The 21,844-nt window shown below is 38.2% G+C and overlaps 2 protein-coding genes across 2 annotated transcripts in view; one reads left to right on the forward strand and one right to left on the reverse strand.

The window, feature by feature from the left end:
* LOC126370051 (homeotic protein proboscipedia) overlaps positions 1–21,305 on the forward strand; it is a 56,739-nt gene extending 35,434 nt beyond the window's left edge. Inside the window, exons 2-3 of the mRNA XM_050014696.1 lie at positions 19,273–19,415; positions 19,494–21,305. Coding sequence (XP_049870653.1) covers positions 19,273–19,415; positions 19,494–20,915 — 1,565 coding nt within the window. The 3' untranslated portion in view covers positions 20,916–21,305. The remainder of the gene's footprint in view (positions 1–19,272; positions 19,416–19,493) is intronic.
* The window catches only part of LOC126370124 (protein zerknuellt 2-like), a 205,261-nt gene that overhangs the window by 124,442 nt on the left and 58,975 nt on the right, over positions 1–21,844 (reverse strand). The gene's annotated exons all lie outside the window — the stretch shown is intronic.

Here is a 21,844-nt window from a genome sequence, read left to right on the forward strand (position 1 = left end):
GGAAATTTTAAATGAAGTTCACTATTTCTATTTTTATATTATTCTATTTTTTTTCGTGCTTGAGAAGGCACGCTAAGCCGTTGGTTCCGGTTACTACTTACTGATGTAAGTATGTACTCGTTACATGAGTCATGTCAGAGGCTTTTACACAATCCACACTATAAGAAGACGACTATTTCTATAATTTTGCGGGGTGCACTCCCTAACTAGATCCTCTAAATACATCCCCGACAGCCGGTTTGCTAGACAAACATTGTGTCTACAAACAATACTTATATCGTAATCTTTAAGTAGGAATAATGCTGTTTGGTAACAAATACCGAACCATCACGATTGATTCGTTCCCTTTGACAGGGAAGGTTGTTGATTGTTTGCTGTTAAAACAATGAAAGCGTTAGTTAGTCTATTTAACAAACAAACATAAACTCACGCAAGTTATAAATATATATGTATATAATGAAGGAGGCAAAATTATTCCCATGCCATTGGAAAATATAGAATTAGAAAGACTTTTAGTGTGTGATGAGAGTTGTTTTTGTAGGGTCAATAGATCTTTGTAATGTCAAGGAGAAAGTCAAAAAGTATCCTCTTCTAACTTAAGATGCAGTCTATGTGCCAAATAATGACACCGAGCTTGTGACCAACGCAAGCGTATACAGACTGCTGCAGCAATAAACAAAAGACAAAAATATAATTCATCAAGCGCACCCAACTAGGAGTCATCTCAAACTTCGCTATTAAAATTTTACCCTTTCAAAGGACGTCGGTAAATCTAATCGGGGGACAGTTAACGGGACATTCGCACGAAACTTGCGAAGCCACAAAACCGGGACCAAATTGCCGTTGCGTCCATAAACAAGTGGACGGGAGAGGAATATTCAGGAGGAAAGTTGTCCACTCAATGCCGCAACACTTGCAGGGAACGGGCCGAGTTCGGACACTGTCCATCATGGACATGCATCCCACTTAATGAAGCCCAACATAAGTTTGCGACCATACGCCGAGTTATTGTGATCTGAGCTCGGTTTGATGGCCACTTAAACGTTGTGACTCTACTTAATAGTTTGCAAAGTTTCGCCATTATAAACTAAGGGATGCTACTAATGGCCGACTGACCACGATGTTATAACATTGTGAGATAGCTTGCTCTGTAGGTATTATTATAATCTATAATCTTTGTGATTATTACTTATTATACTCTAGTATACCTATAAGGTTTTTTCTTTCTTTAATTAGAATTACAAATCGTTATAAGATTTTTTTTTTTGATAAAAATATATACAACCCTAATTTTCATCTACGAGTTTCAATGAAGTTGAATTCTTATCCAATGAGTTGAGCCTGAGATGCATATACCAACAGTGGCTACAATATATTTTGCCACAACACGTGCCTGTATATTTAAATATAAATTACGGTAGCAAATCTGCTCGTAAGAATTTATATAGGTAGGGATCCTGCACATGCCGTGGATTAAAAACTCTAGAACGATGACTGCAGTGGTTGAGCGTAGGGCTTACGATCCGGAGGTGCCAAATTCGACTCCCGGAAGGGACATATCACATAAATCACTTTGTGATCCCTAGTTAGTGGTTAGGACATTACAGGCTGATCACCTCATTGTCCGGAAGTACGGTGATCCGTGCTTCTGAAGGCACGTTTAAACATCGGTCCCAGTTGCTATTTACTGACGTAGTCGTTACATGACCCATGACAGGGGCCTTTGGCGGCTTATAACCCTGATATCAGGGTTGATGGGGTTGGGAATCCACCTTATAACCCACACGATAGAAGCAGGCTGTAGTCACGCGGAATGCGAGGAATCAAGTTTGACACAGTTGTAACAAAATGTCGAAAGTTCGGACTACGTGCCACGCCAAGCTCCCACCGACTGCTATGAATCCTATTATTTGCTACAATAAAAACTTTCCCAATGTGTTATAACATTGAGGGCGATACTTTCTTATGTTCTATATTCTGCTAGTTTGCCGTTCTATTATTATATTAGATTACAGACCGAAACTTACTGATATGAAAGGAAAATGAACGTGTATTTCTGCCGAATGATAGATGGCCAAATTCTCAAAGTTATTTACCAAACATACACATACATACGTAAACTCACGCCTATTTCCCACCGGGGTAAGCAGAGACTATAGAATTCCATTTGCTTCGATCCTGACACACTTCTCTTGCTTCCTCCAGATAATCGCTTCATACACGCACGCCGGTTCAGAGTAGATCGTATTAAACCTTTTCCTTTTTCTTTTTTTTTTCTTTTCCGTTATTTACCAAAACTTTCGACATAATACGTGAACATTCACACTGCATTTGAAAGCGAAAAACCTCAATTATATTCGTTAACTAAGTACACTCCTAAACTGTTCCACTTTGGTAAAACTACGAATAATTAGGCATCTAAAGTTTTGACAACGTAATGTTTACTACATCAGTGACTATTATAAGAATGTAACAGAGATAGATGTAATCCTTATCTTTGTTTTGAATCTTTGGTATTTTCTTTCAATAGTAATATTTAGTGGCCCAATAATAATCCTATGTTGCTGAAGTTGGTAATCCACCTCACAACTCACACGATAGAAAAAGTAGAATAAGTAATCATGCCTAATAACAATAATCATTTAGTCAGGTCAATTTTATGAAAACTCATAATTATAATAACAACAACACCAAACAACAAATATACTTTATTGCACACAACATACAAAACAAGTTTGACACAAATGGATGAAAGACACAGTACAGTCTGGCGACCAGTGGCAAACAGTGGCAAGAAAACATTTAACATTTTATTTTTTTTATAATACATAGTGCAGAGAGACTACATAGGTTCTGTAGTGACAACAACACATGCGAGGGGCTTCAAACGAAGCACGGTTCACATGCAAGAATGTCACGACGCTTGTCACCCGCGTCTGTCATCTCCTGTCCGAGTCTGGCGGATATGTGGAAACATTCGAATCGGTTTTTACATGCACACAGGCTACAAATACAAGCTTGTCATCTCGATGATAGCGATAGGACGATACACATGTGCCGCGAAACTGATGATTGACGCCATTTTTTTGGAAATTCAAATATAGAAGCTCTTCGAATTTTATTAAATTTAACAGACAGATACATACAACTCGAATTAAAATTAAGGTTGGACATTGTTGGCATCCCCAACAAATTATATTTTAATATTTAAGTGTGGCAATACTTGCCTTCTTCTTCTTCTAGAATCTGCGTAACGTGTATCGTGTGTTAAGACTTTAAAATATAAAATTAATAAAAGTGCCGTCAACAACATTGTCCAGCTGTATTATTCATCGCATCGCCAACACCTAGATGCCCACAGACATGCTATTAGAAAACCTGCACTATCAAAAGAGAAACAAACACGAAACAAACAGACAAATACAAATCTTATTAATGCATACGAAAGAGATTGAAATTGACTATTTAATTCAAATTAAAAGAACATCTATTTCTAGAGAATACAAGTGTCCCAAATGACACCTACGACATTGTCCTCACAGATCCATCGATCGACACCTCACCCGAAATAGCACACCGAAATAACTCCGTCTACAATACAACAAAGATCCGATATAGACGTCTGAAGACAAATGTCCCAAAGTTTAAATAGAACGTTTTAATTTTGTACTATCTTCAACTAGAATACCTATTGTCTGCGATTGCCTCTTCGGAAGCTTAGCTATTGCAAATTGATGACGATGCTACCCAAGTTGAGATAAAGTTCAATATGTGAAATACATGTATTTGAATCAATCTGTAAAGTGTACTTACATAGGATAAGAAATAGGACTAAGTTTTGATGACATTCTTTTGATATTTATTGTAGTTTCGGCCAAATAGTTATAAATAAAAATAAAATAAAATATTATTTTATTTCGGTAATTTTTACATTCATATCAGCTATCAGCTCGGGATATAAAGCCATACCTAAGCGGCAAGTCTACAAGTCACATCAAAAAAAGCACCTAAGTACTACAGTGAATTATTTTCCTTTTAAAGAAGTTTATGTGTAGGTTTCTACGTACATATATAAACTCACGCCCTAACCCCTAATGAGATGGATAGGCTGATCCTTGTCTCCTTAAGATTCATCATATCCATCTAAGGACTTCGTATCAACATGAACAGTGGCTGAAAGTTGTCTTTGATTAGGTACTCGTGTGTAGGTTTGTAATGTAGGCATTTGTCTAATTTTCTATATACTATAAAGTAGATTTATTGTATTGTGTGACGACAAAACACAGTTTTAAAACCGATAATATTTTCTTTACAAACATGAGTAAGCGGCGAGTCACACACAATTCCCATATGATTCAATACCGAGTTGCCGTTTTCTAAGCAATCCTCGACAAAGACTCAAGTGAAAAATAGATAAAGCGTCGCATACCGCAGCTTGTATTGACTTCCGTTCCGTTGTCTCGGGACATCGTCGGATTGTTTCTTTTAATCTCCTCTGTGAATGGAGCTAATGACTGCGCTGGCGCATAACGGTCGCGCTCATTCATCAGAACTGTCAGCGACATCTATTGACAGTTAGCTCCTGTGCCACGCCACCACCGACCGCTGATAGAAACTTCTGTATAAGTCTATTTTAAAAAATATCCAAAGTTTGTCAACCCCGTAACAACAAACCTAACAACATTACGAATCAAACCACCGGAACATAATTTTCTGATTAGACCAAAATTACACACAAAGTTGAAAGGCAAACACTAAAATCATTGCGACCTAGACGCATTGAAAAATGCTGTGTAATGTTCTTACGCCCTCGGTTTAGAACGATCAAACGTCCCGATAAGCTAGGAAATTCTCACAACTTCTTTAGGTAAGTACTGCGACAAAGGTTTAAAAATATTCGGCTTTATGCAAAGCCGCTGGGCAGCAACTACAATAGTTAGTGATAAGAATGTTAAAGAAAAATAAACCATTAAAATATCATCAGTCATGCGCGACCCCCGCGGTGGGCAGGTCAGCGGAGGAGAAAAAACCTCACAATTCCGAATTCAAATGAAGAATGATTCATTTATGAAAATGAAATGACAGATTGGATGAATGTGAAGACGCGAGTACAAAGGCTGTGGGCTACCGGCCGCCGGCGCAGGGCTTTGTGTTGCGTAGCATCCAGCCACGTGCTCATACGCATCTCCAAGGAATTGTAAGACGCTAGATACATTAATACAACTAGTAAAATCTGTTGATTTCCTTCTTGGCTTTGAACTTGTTCTTTTATGAGCGGGTTAGTTGTAACAAGACATGCCAGAAATAATTGCATCAGGAAAATTATGAAACTTATTTTTTTCGATAACTCGTAGGTACTTTTTCATACCTACTAAACTGTTGATCGAAGTTATAAGTAGTACCTTTAGAGTGGCATAATCATAATAAACACCCTAAATACGACATAAAATATGTTTGACATTCAAAAGTTGTGACCTTATCTCATAAAAATAGCAATTACGCGCTACCCTTGCAACGCAAGTTACTGAACTCCGCACTAAGAAAGAAGGAATGGGCAATGAAATTAAAAATATGTCTTAAGGGCAATTAGCTTTAACTTTTACAGCAAGTGCCCTATCTGCTCCCTCGCTTTTCAATTGTGGGGAAACCGACCAGATTCTCGGACGGAGTGAATTTTATGAACTCGCAAAGAGTTGGGACTTTTGAAAGAGTTCAGTTACCCCTCTGCGGTAAATATAACGTTAAGTAGGTTGGGGAGTCGATACCTACTTAGGCTGACTCTAGCACGTACTCGCAGAGTCTAGTATTTATGAGTTATTTTTAATAGCAATTAATAGAAAACGTGGGAGATATAATGGTCCCAAAATAGATTCGTATACCGGACCGTATAAGTCTAAATTTTCAATATGATAAAAACATTCAGAGTCGTAGGTAGGCGTTGTAACACAAAACGAACACTAAAGAAACTCACAAAGTCAATACCTGCAAACAGTTTATGTGAAACAGTTACATTTTATTTTAAACATTAGAGAAAAGCTGAGGCCCCAATTATATCCCGAGTTAAACCGAACAAAGAGGGCTAGTAGGTAAAAATTTAAGCCTGCTACTTCTGGCCCATTGACGAAGTGTTTAACAATAAATTTCCATTTAAAAGCCACAAGCGGTGGGAGGTGGGGGGAGCAGCTTCCGATGCTTTTTTCCTTCATTTCCTTAAGGCCGAGGGCGAACGCCCCGCCACGCCACCGCCGCCGTACGCGCCAAAATTAAAACGCTGGTTTTTAAGAATTGGGTGGTTGATATTTGGGATTCTTATTTTGAATTAAAATTAATTTAAATTTTACTTTTTTGTTCAAAGATAAAAGCAGAAATGTAATTGAGACAGAGTCATCTAACAAGTCTATTGAACTCTGTTTAAAGAAATAAAATGATTAATTACTACACGCTACACACCACCTAAAGCTCGAAAGCTCGGTGAGGTGTGAGTACTAAGGATGCGATGGATGTACTTCTGACCGCCCCAATTGGGATTTAGTCGTGAGCTTACATATGTGTTGCTAGTAACTGAATACGACTAATTAATATGTCTTGCAAAATTTATACAAATCAAGTAAATTCATGTAAATAAAACAAAACCTAAACCCGAAGCATTTCCTATATAAGTATGTGTTCTGAGGCCAAATAGGTAGTTGATCTAATACAGGCCTACAATAAGTCATTCCCAGCCGCCCGTGGTCCAGTGGTTGAGAGTTAGGCTCACGATCCGGAGGTCCCCGGTTCGCACCCCGGTGGGGAAATATTGCAAAAAATATTTTGTGATCCCTAGTTTGGTTAGGACATTACAGGCTGATCACCTGATTGTCCGAAAGTAAGATGATCCGTGCTTTGGAAAGCACGTTAAGCCGTTTCTCCCGGTTACTACTTACTGATGTAAGTAGTCGTTACATGAGTCATGTCAGTGACCTTTGGCGGCTCGATAGTAACCCTGACACCAAGGTTGATGAGGTTGGTAATCCATCTCACAACCCACACGAAAGAAGAAGAATAAGTATCAGAATACCTAAGTAGGTACGTGTTCATTTCAACGAAGCAGACCAAATCCCCAAGTTAGACAAAGCCATCCTAGATGAACCCTCAAGTACAAGGCATAGTAGATGTCGCATGAAATATCGGTGGGATAATAATTAAAAGGAGCGATAATGTCCCCGCCATGAAAAACGAGCGCGCCATCCTTTTATTTGATAAATAAAATTTATTCCCACCACCGAGCCGCTCTGTGGACCCTGCTTCCTATTAACGCTCTTTGTTTTTCACTTTAGCCACAGAATAAGGAATAATACCTTTAACTAGACCGTGAGGTGGCCTTACACTGCCTTATCCTAGAATATTATATTTTATAAAATTACTCTCCAATTTGTACGTACATTTTATCCATAGTTTGGTTAGTAGGTACCACATAGATAATAACGAGTAATTTTGTGTGTAATGAGATACTTTCCAGGTTCCCTACGTTCAGTCGAAATTTAACGTGACAATTACCTATTTCCTCATTACTCGGGTACATAATTAGTCAAAAATACAATATAACGGCAGAAGCATATATAAGAATAATTGTTGCTTGATATTTGGATTTTGGGGAGCTCGGTGGCGCAGCGGTAAACGCGCTCGGTCTGCGATTGTTGAAGTTAAGCAACTTTCGCAAAGACCGGTCATAGGATGGGTGACCACAAAAAAAAAGTTTTCATCTCGAGCTCCTCCGTGCTTCGGAAGGCATGTTAAGCCGTCGGTCTCGACTGCATTAGCAGTCGTTAATAACCATCAATCCGCACTGGGCCCGCGTGATGGTTTAAGGCCCGATCTCCCTATCCATCCATAGGGAAGGCCCGTGCCCCAGCAGTGGGGACGTTTATGGGCTGATGATGATGATATTTGGATCACATTATGTATAGAATTATGTTGCTACCTATATTGCTTCTCTTTACTTGATCAGAATAATAATGGGTGGAAGATGTAATTGTGCCTGGTTGTAATAAAAAGGGTCATCATTTATACCCAAAAATAATGATAAAAGATGCATATGTCTGTTATCCATGAAATTAGAAGGTAAGGAAGGAAAGTCTTTACAGTGCCATCTATATTGTTTTTGAAGAACGCAGCCTGAAAAGTCCCTTATTTCTGAGGTCCAAACCAAATGGCCTAAACAATATAGGTACCTACGATAGAGTAATTGCATGAGTTTTTATCAGAAGACTGAAAAGCAATAAAACTTTGTATAGTAACTTAGGTACCTACAGGTATACATTTACAGAATTTTGAGGTCAAGAAATATTCTACTTTAAATTATTTAAATCTCGAAGTTACTGGATAAATATTTTTAGTGTCTACTACCTGAATCCAAAATGTCATCCAATAAATAAAAATTACGAAAGTAAACACAGGATTTTCTTCCCCAACCTTACGACGCTAACCTTTACTATCTTTATTAGCGACTCCATGATAAAGACGGCCGAATATGCAAAGCGTTTAAGACTGGCGGTATTTAATTGCCCTTGAAAGGGGCGACAAAAAATAAACGGCCCTGGTATAAATAACGGTGCACTTTTCATAATCGCAATTGTCGCCCGGAGAATATTTAGTGCGCAGTAAACTTGGGGAAAGGGGGTGAAGGGGGTGAAGTTAGGGAGTAGTGAAGGGTGAAGAGACGCCGAGTGGTTAGATGCACTCGTCAGCCAGTTTAAACACTAATTTATGGGCCCTTAAGGTTGCCTGGAAACAAAATCTATGTAACAATAAGGTCGCCGATTGTTCTTCCCTTGTCACTTTTGTAATGTGCAATAAAGCGTTTTGTATGGTATCGTGTTTTCGCTAGATTTCCTGAAAAGTGTGGCGTGTTTCTTTGAGAATGTAATAAGGTGAATGAATGTATGAATGAAAGAATGTATAATGGTGTAGGTAGGTATAAAAAGCGAGTAGGTTCTCATATTTTAGCTGGCTATTCATACCCTATCCACATTTATTTAACTCTTAATTAGATGCGCAGCATAGTACGAGTACCCATGCGTACTCTTGCGTAAGGGATATCGAACTCATGCGTTTGGGAATAGAAAAATCTTGCCATTTTTTCAACGATGTATAGGAACTACCAGGAAGGTCACGGTTACAACGTAAATGGTCAAACACCGGCAAAGAAGAGCCAGGAGCCATCTTAGTTGAGCTTAGTGTAGCTTTCAGAATCAGAATCAGAATCAGAATCAGACATTTATTTGTAGATATGGGTACATTAAGTTGGTAAGAGTAGGTACAGTTAATAAAGTATCTCCACATCTTGCCATGTTGGCGTACAAATATTTAGACTTAAAACTATAATTATACAATCAAAACAATTACATTTTCATTTTCAGTTAGACCAATACAGCAGGTATATTATATATTCAATTTAAATTGTGGTACAGTCTGAGAGGTAATCATTAATTTTATAATAGCATTTTTCTACCAAAAAATTATATAACAACTTTTTAAATTCCGGTACACTATCACATATTTTTATGCTGTTAGGTAAATGATTATAAATTTTCGGTGCCATGCAGATTACACTGTTATACATAAAAGATGTTCTGGCGCTACGTAAACAAAATCGTTCTTTATTCCGTAAGTTTATATTATGCTTTTCTGATACCTTAACAAATAGAGTCGTGTTGGTCTTAACAAAGATTGACATCTCGTAAATATAAAGAGAGGGCAGAGTCAATATTTTCATGGACTTAAAATTTGGTACACAGCTGTCTGTCCTTTTAAGTCCACACATTGAACGTATACAACGTTTTTGAGCTTTAAATATGGTTTCTTTTTCACAACAATTTCCCCAGAATATAATTCCGTATCTTAACTGCGACATAGCTAGGCCATGATATGCTGTTAAAGTCGTGTCTCTAGAAACTATTTTACCTAGTTCATATAGAGCATAGGCAGATTTACTTATTTTTTTTATTAGTTCCTCGGCATGTGCTTTCCATGTGAGTTTGTGGTCAATATCCAGTCCCAAAAATTTTGTAACATCAGTTTTATGTATTTTAGAATCTAAATAATGAACATTTATATCACTTGATATTTGTTTACGGTTAAAAAAATGCATTACCTTTGTCTTTTCTAAATTTACTAATAAATTGTTAGAGTTTAGCCATTTGATTACTTTGTTTAACGTATCATTTATTTCAATTTGGTAATTATTAACATTTTCGCATTTTATAATAATAGTACTGTCGTCTGCAAATAATATCATGGGATTTGGTATATGTTTGGGTAAGTCGTTGATGTATAACAGGAACAACAGCGGACCTAATACGCTTCCCTGCGGAACACCATGCATGACTTCTCTTTCTCTTGAAGTATATGTTGTCTCTGTTCTGGTGATCGGGCATATTCTAGAAATTTGTGTAGTCTGTTTCCTTTGACTTAGGTACGATTTTATTAAATTAAGAGCATTTCCTCGTATTCCATAAGCGTGTAATTTGTCGTATAATTTTAAATGATTGACAAAGTCGAATGCTTTCGTCATATCCATAAAAATTGAACAAACTGGTATATTTTTATCTATCTTAGGTACTAAATGATCCATAAATTCATAAATTGCCATATTTATCGTGTAATTTTTCCTAAAACCCTTTTGTTCTGGCGTGAGAATGTTGTACTTATCTATATAGGAATAAATTGCATTGTAAATCACTTTCTCAAATATTTTAGATATGACAGGTAAAAGAGCAACCGGACGATAGTTTTTCATGTTATCTCTTTCACCTTTTTTAAATAAAGGCTTTATGATAGCTGGTTTCAATCTTTCGGGATAGATGCCTGTGCTTATACTAAGGTTAATAATATGACTGAGTGGGTTGGCAATGACTTTTGAGACGTATTTTATTACTGTAGTAGAAATGTCATCGTAACCGACGCTTCTTTTATTTTTCAACTTTTTAATTATCTCTATAACATCTTTGGGAATAACCGGCTGGATAAAGATGGAACTGTAAGAATTATTAATAATTGAATTTGTGCAATTATTTGCATTTGCCTGACATGTATTCGATTGTATTTGATCAACAAAGAAATCATTGAATGCTGTAGCGATCTCACTGGGATTGGTTATATTCTGATCGTCTTTTTTTATTTTGAGTATGGGTTCTTTAGGGTAGTTTTGTTTGGATTTATTTATAATTTGCCAAGTAGCCTTAGATTTGTTAGATGCAGTGTTTATGTCGTAATCATTTTGAGCTTTTTGAGTTAATTTAAGTATATTTTTTAATCTCATGGAATATGTTTTTAAGATAGTGTTATTTTCATTATTGGGTTTCTTCCTATAGTTCCATAACAACTTGGCCTTTGTTTTACTGCATCGTTTTATACCCTTTGTTATCCACTTTGGTTGCTTATTGATCCTAATTGTTATGACACGGAGAGGAAAACAGAGATCATATAACAATTTAAAAATATTGATGAATGCATCATATGCCTTATTAGGATCATCTACACCATATACGTCAGTAAAATGGACACTATTCAAACAATCTAAAAACTTTCCCAAATTTTCTTTACTATAATCCCTGTTTTTAATTCGCCAATAATTAATTAAATAAGTTTTTTTAACAGGATATTGTAGCAATTGTGCAGTATGATCCGATAAGCCCCAGTCTAGAATTTGACTCTTACAACCTCGTGCGTAACTATACGCGATATTATCTATACAGGTACCACTTTTTAATCTAGTAGGTTGATTAAATTCAAGCTTAAGATTGAAACTTTGCAAGAAGTTTTCAAACTCTAGGGTTATTTTATCTTTAATAAGAGTATTAATATTAAAATCGCCACATATAATTATCTTCTTATTTTTCTTATGTACTAGCTTGTATAGCATACTCTCAAGTCTATCATAAAACATGTCTAGTTTAAATCGTCTATTATCTGGAATCCTGTATACATTCAAAATAATTATATTATTATTCACAATTTCAGCTGCACAGCACTCAATAACACCCTTTACGGACAATTTAATAATTTCTGGAAAAGCTCTATATGCATGTCCCTTTTTAATTAAGATACAAGCTCCTCCTTTCCGTTGGCAGTCTCTTGAAAACGAAGTAACTAGATGATAATTAGGAATCATTAGTATACCTTCTTGACCGTCTTTTATGTTATGTTCCGTAATGCATATGGCATCTACATATATTTTTTTAACAGTTAATTCCTCCAAATGCAAAGTTAATTGATCAGATTTTGTTACAAGGCCAGATATATTTTGGTGCATTACAGTTAAACTATTATATAAGAAAAAACTCAGATTTTTGGCTATTCTCTTGAATCTCATTATAAAAAAAATCAATATCGGTTTGTGTATGCACGTTATTAGTTTCTTTTGCATTAAATATACCAATTTGATTGTTCCTACAATTGAGGAGTATGATATCCAATATAAGGGAACGACATGTGCCTATTTTATCAATTTTGTTCTTTCTCCAATAAGAAAGTTCAGAAACATGTACATTTTGAAAATATGAACAGATTAATTTGACTGATCCATTAAGTTTAGTTTCGTTTAGGTATTGATTTTTGTGAATATTTCCAAACAGAACATTAGTGTTTACAAAAAGATTTAAATAGTGATATAGTGTACACTGAAACAATACAGGATCTCGATCATTTGTCCCGGCCAATATAATAATGTAATCAGACTTTCCAAAATCATTACATAGTGAAAGACTATCCATTAGCAATTTATCCATTGAAGCATTAGGTTTTAAAACTGATGTGACGTGATAGTCTGTACCCAGTCTTGTTTGCAATAAGTTTCGCAGATTTCTTCCAGTTTCATCAGCAAGTAAGAGTATTCTATGTTTAGTAGTAACAAATAGGTTAGATTTACTTGTATCTTTTGTTTTTTTTATGTCTTTATCTGCTTTGCTTATATATTCTTTTCGGTCGTCGTCTATATGTTGTGGAATTTTGATTGCTTCTGACTTGTGTTTTTCCGTTTTTGATACAGTTTCTGTATTATCTTCAATTTTCTTTTTTTGAGCCGTATTCTTGTCCTGATTTGCACTTATAGGAGTCGTATATAGAGTAATCTTTTGAGAGGTGTCAGATAATTCCAAAGTTTCCTGGTCAGGTAAGTTTGTGTTGCTCTTCTCTGATATAGGATCATTTCTAGGACTTAAATGGTATTCAGTAATTTTTTTATTTATTTTTTTCCGTTTGTTTTTCTTCTTCGTACTCGTTGTTATATTTATATTAGATTTTTGACTTATAGGATTTGCGCAGATGTGTAGTAAGTTTTTTATCTTTATGTCTTGTTCACTAATTCTCTTTTCGAGTTCAATTTTCTCCAATGTCAAGTTCTCCATTTCATTTTCAGTAGATTGTAGCACTAATTTCAAATGATTAACCTCATCTTTTAATTTTTCTATTGCATCGTTTTGGAGCGCAGATAAATCAGGTAAACTCGAGAATTGTCCTCGAGAGCTATACTTTGACCACTGAGAGCTCATACTTTCAATTGAACGTGTTGAATGTGTCCTCTTTTTTCTATGTGTAATAAAGTTATGTTCAATTTCTGAGGTATTTTCGCTGTTATACAGTGGTTTTGGCTCAAGATTTACGTTCATTGAGGGCTCAGTAATATTTGATTCCTTTGAGATAGTAATACTTGACTCCAACTGGCGTGGCGGCTGGGATTCGACATTGATAGGGCTTTGTCGTAGTACCGTGGTATGTACCGTCTCCAAATCATCCGATTGTATGGCATTCTTCGAGTTAGCATTAGTTTTAGGAGTTGAAGAATTCACTGTGGACGATTTTTGTTTTTGCGGGTCATTTTGGAGATCTAAACATTTACGGCATTTCCATGTTTGCTTGTTTTTCATTAAAGTAAAAAGGCTATATGATACGCTTGCACAGTCTAAATGATAGAACTTCTTACAAATGCTACAGGTCAAATAATCATTTTTGAGGACTTTCTGCTTGCATTTAATACAAGGAGTAGATGGGGTTGAAGACATTTTTGCAATTATTGTCGTGACCTCTATTGGTGAAAAGTAGTACTAAAAGTGTATCGATCCTCTTTCCATAACACTATTATTTCTGCGCCATCTACCGAGGAGTAGTTGTACTAACAAGGATCGTAGTGCTTCCAAAATCTGTCTTGCTTTGACGAATAAGTTCGTTCCTATTACACTAAGATTTAAGCTCGCTCAATTACGTTGCAGAAAAACTTTTTATTTTCTTCTTTGAGGCTTTCGCTCTCGATTTAATATAGCAAATTGGATTTATTTACTGAGAAGTATGATTTTTGAACAGTGGTACCAATATGAATGAATCAATCTCTTCCACACATCACTATTTCATGCGCCATCTATCGGGGAGTAGATTGTAGAAGAGTGGATCGAGGTGCAAAGTCCAATTCTACCTTCCTTCGACGAATAAGTTCGTTAAAAAATAATATTTAAATTTAAACACACTATCCACTATTTTTTATGAAGATAATTTACACTGTCTTATTCTTTGTGGCACTCCGCGTACTGTATAAATAACGTATTTGATTTTTTATAGTATTAGATATCCGAAAACTGGCAATGTTGTGAATCTTAGTGCAGATATATTAAGCAGCTGCAGATCACTCCACTAACACTTCCACTGAGTATTTGTAGCACTATAATTCGTTTTTTGTTACTTTTATTTTTCACTTCGCAGTAAAACTATTTTTTTCCAAAATTGTACACAGAGCCAGTGTTTATACTATCAGCGCCCTCTGGCGAACATTCTCACAGTACCTACGCAAGCCATAGATTTCAGAACAATAACCCCGTATCTACCCTAGCACTGATTCATCCCCCTAGCATCATCTCGTTTTTTCACAGAGCCCGCTTACCTAACCTGACGATTTGACAGGCCCAGTTTTTAACAGACGCGACTGCCTGTCTGACCTTCCAACCCGCGAAGGGAAAACCAACTTTAGGTCACATACCTTCGAATGCATTTCTCGGGAATGTGGGTTTCCTCACAATGTATTCCTTCAACGCTGAGCATGTGATAATAATTTATGATCCAAACATGAATTCGAAAACAAATTTGACAATCATTGGTTTAGGCCTGTGCTGGATTCAAACCTGCGACCTCAAAGTAAGAGGCAAGCGTTCTACCAACTGGGCTACCACGGCTTAACACTTAACTACAGCGAGTATTATTAGGTAAATCTCTCAAAATATCTAACAATCACTCGATACAGCCGAACCGTCACTCAAAACAAATCGCACACAAAGCTCCGCAAAACAATTAGGAAGTGGCAACTTTTTAATGCGGGATTAATGAAATTTCCCTGATGACGGAATCGAAGCCGCACCCCCGGGAGTGGCTGTCAAACTCGGCGGAACTGCGCCGTCTGTCTCGCGACAACTTTTAATAACCACCCCGTATACAATAAATGGATGGAACCGTTTTGGGGATGGCAGAGGTACTTGGTAAGTTTGGAAATAACTTTATGTGAGGGACACAAAGTTGCTTACTGACATAGGTAACTTTAATACCTAACCGACATAATATATATTATATAATGTAAATTTGTAACACACGTGTAATTTTAATGTAAAAATACGTGTGAACATTTTTACTCTATCTAAAGAAAAACTTACTAAGTATATTGGTTTTGTTGTCATAAGCTAAAGAGCATATCTACAAAACATATTTTTTATCTTTTTTGAAGGATTGACTCCTAAATATGCATTGCCTATTTATAATATATTATCTATGAAAGTGTCTCAGGATCGAAGCAAATGGAATTCCATATTCTCTGCTTGCCCCGGTGAGAAAAATGCGTGAGTTTATGTATGTATGTAACTACTAGATCTAATAAAGTACTATTAAATGGAATATTTTTTTTAAAAACATGATTTATTTCTGAAACTTGCTTTGTGATAAAGACTGGGATGAAGAAAATGTAACTTTTAATAACATTGAATACTCGTACAATAAACGGACGAAATTGCAAGCCGCTAACAAGGTATCAAAGTCTTCAAGCACTACTATCCACCGAGACGGATCTGATACCTCACCCCTGTCGAGATTCGAGATCCTCTCCCCCCAGATAGGAACATCCCCCCAAGATTGGAGCAGAACCGTCTCAGATCTGTCTCCAGTAATCCACGTTATAATTGATGCGACAATGTCAAACAGGCAGATACAGCTAATCGGAAAAATACAAATCCACATGATCGATTGTACTACCGAGTCAAGTTGTTACCGTTTGTTTTGATGGATCCGGAACGCTTTCGAGTTTTGCTGGGAAGCTATTTTACGTATTTAGGATATTTAAAATGGAATTATTTATTTAAAAAATAAAAAATGAATATACCTTTTTTTTCAATCACATGTAAAATCTACAAAGTCACAACTTACACGAAAACGCCCGTAAAACAACATTGTTACCGCCAAGAAATTGCGGAAAAATTTACTCTTTTCGCGTTTGAAATATTGAATTTTTACATTTATGCCTTTTACACCTCATAACGTAATATTTCTCGGGGAAATCTCCCCCTGTGGTAACTTTCTGTTGCAACGGCAACATTCAAAATAAATGTTTGGTGCTTTGTCAAAAGTTTGTGTGTGGCGGGACGCTTCACTTGCTTTATTTTTTAAATTGCCCAAACATTCACATTTGGGAAATAAAGTGTAAAAATGGCTACAGTCCGTGAAATCAATTACACAGGTTTCCTAACCCTTTTGCCGCCATATGCCTGAGATCCCGACACAAATAATGTGACCACAGCATTTAGTCGGAGGGGCATCGACTGTTCTCTAATGGCATCCAACCGCCAACTGGCCACGCATTAATCCTTTACTGGCACTTGATTAATTATTTAAACTTGCCTCCGGGCCGGGTGCTACATATCCTTCGCAAATTGTTTACAACTACTCGCTTCGCTACTGGATCTTTTGGCGTTAAATAAACGACGTTGACGTGACTCTAATTTTGTTTAATCGGTGACCTTTGACGTCAACTATCGTGATAGTTTTAAATAATGAATGAAACATTATAACAAAAAGATAAGTGTGTAATTGTTCGGCAAGACTCTATCTTTCTTCTATTTCTTTTCAAAAGGTCAAAGCATCTCTTTACCTGTAGTTACGGTCTGTAAAAAAATAATAAAGTTTAAGCGAACTTTTATGCTAAAATGAAATTGGAAAATTCTGTGAAGTCCTAAAATCAAACGTAACCAGGCAGCTCATAATTCAATAAGCCACGGGCCTGTGATATCATCAAATTAAGTGCGGACAAGTCGACTCCTGACTTGAGCGATGTAAGTGACCCTAATCCGCAGTAAATCTTCGGCCGTGGCGGTTCCGGGCCTTGTCCACAGAGGGTTAAACAAGCGAACACACTCCACAATCATTTATAACCGGCTGTAGAACAAGGGACTTTAACCTGTTATGCCATGTATATCGGCTTTGCAGGGTTAACGTAGCACTCGCTTTAAAATAATTATAGGCTGCGCCACTCGACTCATTTTTCAGCAAGCCAACGGTTATCCGTCTTGAGGTTCTTGTAGTTTTGTTTTAGTGAGTATTACAAGTCTACAAGATAATAAAAAAAAAAATAGTAAGCTCTTATTATGCTTTATAATAATATAAGAAACGAACGATCAGTTAAAACACGTAAAACTATTTTAAACACAGGTGCCAACACAGCGACAGAGCGGTAGCCAATGTCAATAATATTAGTGATTTTCCGTCGTACCTTAACAAATAATGAAAATAAATAATACAAAAAAAAATGGCTATTCGTTTCGAACGTTCATAAATCTGTGATATGATGTTGTCAAACACAGCGGGATGAGTGGCAGGATATTGAGCGGAGCGTGTGCGGTGGCGCGGAAGCACTCATAGATGCTCGGAGCATGTAGGTACAATCGTGATAATGTGAACATTATACCGCGGCTCTCAAGCCCGCATAATCGCGCCTACGCCCGCCACGCAAAAACTTCATGCCAAACTTGCATCTTTCCACGCCCGAGTACATGCGTGTGCAAAAGTTTCCGTCTCTCTAGCACAGTGTAAATGTAAAGGCAAGTTCGACGTTGAACGCTCTTGGTATGTACCTACCTACACTTGTAAATTGTCTACAGGCCAACAACGATCTAAAAATTAACACAACTAAAAACTACCAAAATTAAATAATGTTTAAATTTTGAATTTAAAATATTATCTTCAAATCACTTTTACCACCGACAGTACCTCTCATAACAATTCTAGTGGCTGACCAAGGGCTATCGAGTTTCGGGTCCAGTAACCTGATAATTTAGTAATGTTGTTCAAGTGTAGTATGCACGCCCGGTAAATTAATTACAGTTGCAGTGTAGTTTATACCCAATGAAGGTACCTACTGAAATAATGCCCCAAGTAAGGGGATAGGTACGAAGATAAATAAGGGGACACGTTGAAGACAAAATCAATAGCATGTTCTATTAAAATAAAACGTGACAGAGGGTTACTTTCTCAGCAGGGTCAGCTTTTGTTTGTAGACTGAACAGGCAGGGCCAGCGCACCCGTGCGGAACTGAGGGCCGCGCGCCGGATGATTGACAGCTGCCCCCGGCCAATGGCAACGACGAGGAATGACGAGCCACGTCAATCACCCGCCACCACTGCCAACCCCGCCGGCCCATAGCCGTACCACAACAAACCAATCCCACCTCTATTGTCTACACCCTACGAACCAACTCGACTGCACAATCCAACTCGCGAATGTAGGCAGCACGAGTCGTCACGCGAACGCGATCCCCCCATTATTCGCCGCCCTTTTGTAATTTGAATTTCGAATTCCAATTCGTATTTTGTGGTAAAATAAAAAGAACAAGTTCGACACAATGGCCTCAAGGGCGGTGCTCTGACATGCGATCAAGTTATTACATTAAAGGAAAGCGCACCCGCGGCCGCGTCGCTGCCGCCGCCGCCACCGACTGGCAACACGGTTATTGAAAGCTTCCAGGAATAACATTCCTATTAATTCCGTGCTTTGTGATATTAAACATGTATAAAAACCGGGAAAGTTTTGATTGCTTTTAACATGGCTCAAGAAAATAATAAGCAAGCTTAAAGAAAATACGTTTTCAGAAACAGGCAACTGCCCTCATAATTGTAAAATCTATGGCCTGAACCACCAAGTCTTTCACTGTTTCATTTCGCACTGACGTGCAAGTATTTATATGAAGGAACTTAAAGATATTATCTATTGTTACAGAAAATGGTCTGCCACGAAGACTGCGAACAGCGTACACAAATACACAACTCCTGGAGCTGGAGAAGGAATTCCACTTCAACAAGTATCTGTGTCGACCGAGACGAATCGAGATCGCTGCTTCATTGGACCTCACTGAACGACAGGTGAATAACGTAGCCATATTCACTGCCAATCCAATGTGGGTCAAAGTACCAGAAAAGTAACTTATTTTCTTTTCACAGGTAAAGGTCTGGTTCCAAAACCGCCGCATGAAACATAAAAGACAGACGCTAAGCAAAAGTGAAGACGGCGATGATAAAGATTCAACCACGTCTGAAGGTGGCAAGAGCAAGACTGGCCTTGACAAATTCTTGGACGACGACGGCCCGTTGTCGGGCAAAAAGAGTTGTCAGGGCTGCGAGCTGCCGCCGGGTGCGCTCTGCTCACCCGCCGAGGACCTGCCGGAACTAACATCTCGCACACGAAACAACAACACGCCCAGTGCTACAAACAACAACAGCTTCGCAAGCGACGGGGCCTCCAGCGTTGCCTCGTCCTCTTCACTCGACAAACTCGCCGAAGACGACTCTCGAGATGCACACCCTCCAACCAACGTCGCTGTCGTGCCCAGGAACCTTGCCAAAAGAATCAAGCAAGAATCCAGAAAACGATCGCCATCGCTTGACACAGCGTGCAAAGTATCTCCGTCATCATCCAAGGACGGTGGACTTGGCCCGATCGGTTTACCCGATGGCGCCAAATTTTCTTCTGTCAGTTTAACTCCGTCGTCGACCCCGGGTACTCCCTCAAGTATGCACCAGAGTCCGCTTGGTCATTACCCCCGCCCCTCGCCACCGAATGGACCTCAAGGCGTCCCCCCACATCCTCAGGCCGTGCCTAATGCCATGCCTCCCTACGTTATAAGAGGCAATGCGCCACCGGGACAATTCATGCCTCATCCTGACTTCCGAATGGATTCAAAGCAATTCGTGGGCAAATTGGCCCAATATCCACAATCCAACAGGAATTATGAAGCCTACGGACCCACAATTCAGGGTTCAGAACAACATGCGTACGCACGAAGCCAACAACACGCAAGACAGCAGGACGGGTCGCCTTCTGGCAGACCGACAAACGGCATTGGAGCAAGACAGACGTACCCCCACGAAATGTATCAAAATTATGGTTATCCGGCATCGTACAGCAAGGATCAAGTGGCGTACGGGCACCCAGGTTACGACCAGACTCAAGGGTATCCCGGAGAACATATGGGTTACCCGAACAGCCACTATGGCTACCATTACCATGAGGGAGCTCAGCACGAGCACGCGCACAACTATTACGGAAACGAGGGCCAGAAGAACGCGCACGGTCAGGAATACGCGAAGAACGCATACTATGACGCGAGTAGCTACGCGAGCCAGCAGGCGAGTGCTGCGGGGTACGTGGCGGGGAGCGGCCAAAGTGCGGCGCCGGGCGAGGCGTACGTGGGCGCGGGCGGCGGCGGCGGCGGCGGCGAGTGCGCCGACAGCTACGGCTCGTTCCAGCAGTTCTACGAGGCCACGCATGCGCCGCCCGCCGGTGACAACTCCAACTCCTCGTCCGACTTCCACTTCCTCAGCAACCTGGCCAACGACTTCGCCCCCGAGTACTACACCATTTGAGATAAGGACTTCGCCGAGCAGGCAAGCGATCTGTTCGTATAACGCACCTCAGCGTTGTTATTGTGTAAAAAGGCTAAATATTATAAGGGTTACGGTGTTTAGTGACGAGTGTTCGCCAAAGGCGACAGAATACGTGATTGGTAAACCTAACTCTTTTAGTAAACTAATGTTATGTAATCGTAAGTTATAATGTACTAAAATGTAAATACATATTTAGCATACTTTCAATAGATGATACAAATATTTTTACTGATACATGCGTACGTGACTAAAATTAGGTGCTGATATTGTCGAAAGAAAGAGTCGCTCTTCGTAAGCAGAATGGACAGTTGAGACAGTTTGAAAACTACTTTTCTAAATTATAAAAGTAAGTTAAGTAAATTACTATGACGAGAATACTTTGTTTAAAGTATGATGGCTAATTGAGAGCTAGTTGACCGGCCAGCCATGTGTCTCTCACTCACATACTAGCATTTGTTCCAGCTTTACATACTCTTGTCTATAATGTACGTACGTATAATTTGTAATTAAACTGATATCAATGTAAATTTCTTATTAATATTTAAAGTTTATATTATATCGAAACACCCTATCACGTGTTCATGGTAAGAATACTTGAATAAAAAATTTGTTTTACGACACTTATTCATAGAACTTGTTTACAAACATAAGGAATAGTCGTTGCCTTATTTAGTTAATATTGTTTTGTGACTATAAGACATTGTAGATACGTAATAAGATAGTTTATAATAAGTCATTATTACTGTAGATATCAGCGCTATCATTTTGGCCTATTAAAAAAATAAATCATTTGGTGTCACATGTCTACAGATTTTTAAATAAAACTCACTCCTTTGGTTCATTTTCTCCTCCCTATTTCTCCTTCATCCTTCATCAAAACAAATGGGTAAAATTTTCGCTCCTATTTA

This window comes from Pectinophora gossypiella, chromosome 10 (assembly GCF_024362695.1).
Source record: "Pectinophora gossypiella chromosome 10, ilPecGoss1.1, whole genome shotgun sequence".
NCBI classification, from domain to species: Eukaryota; Metazoa; Arthropoda; class Insecta; order Lepidoptera; family Gelechiidae; genus Pectinophora; species Pectinophora gossypiella.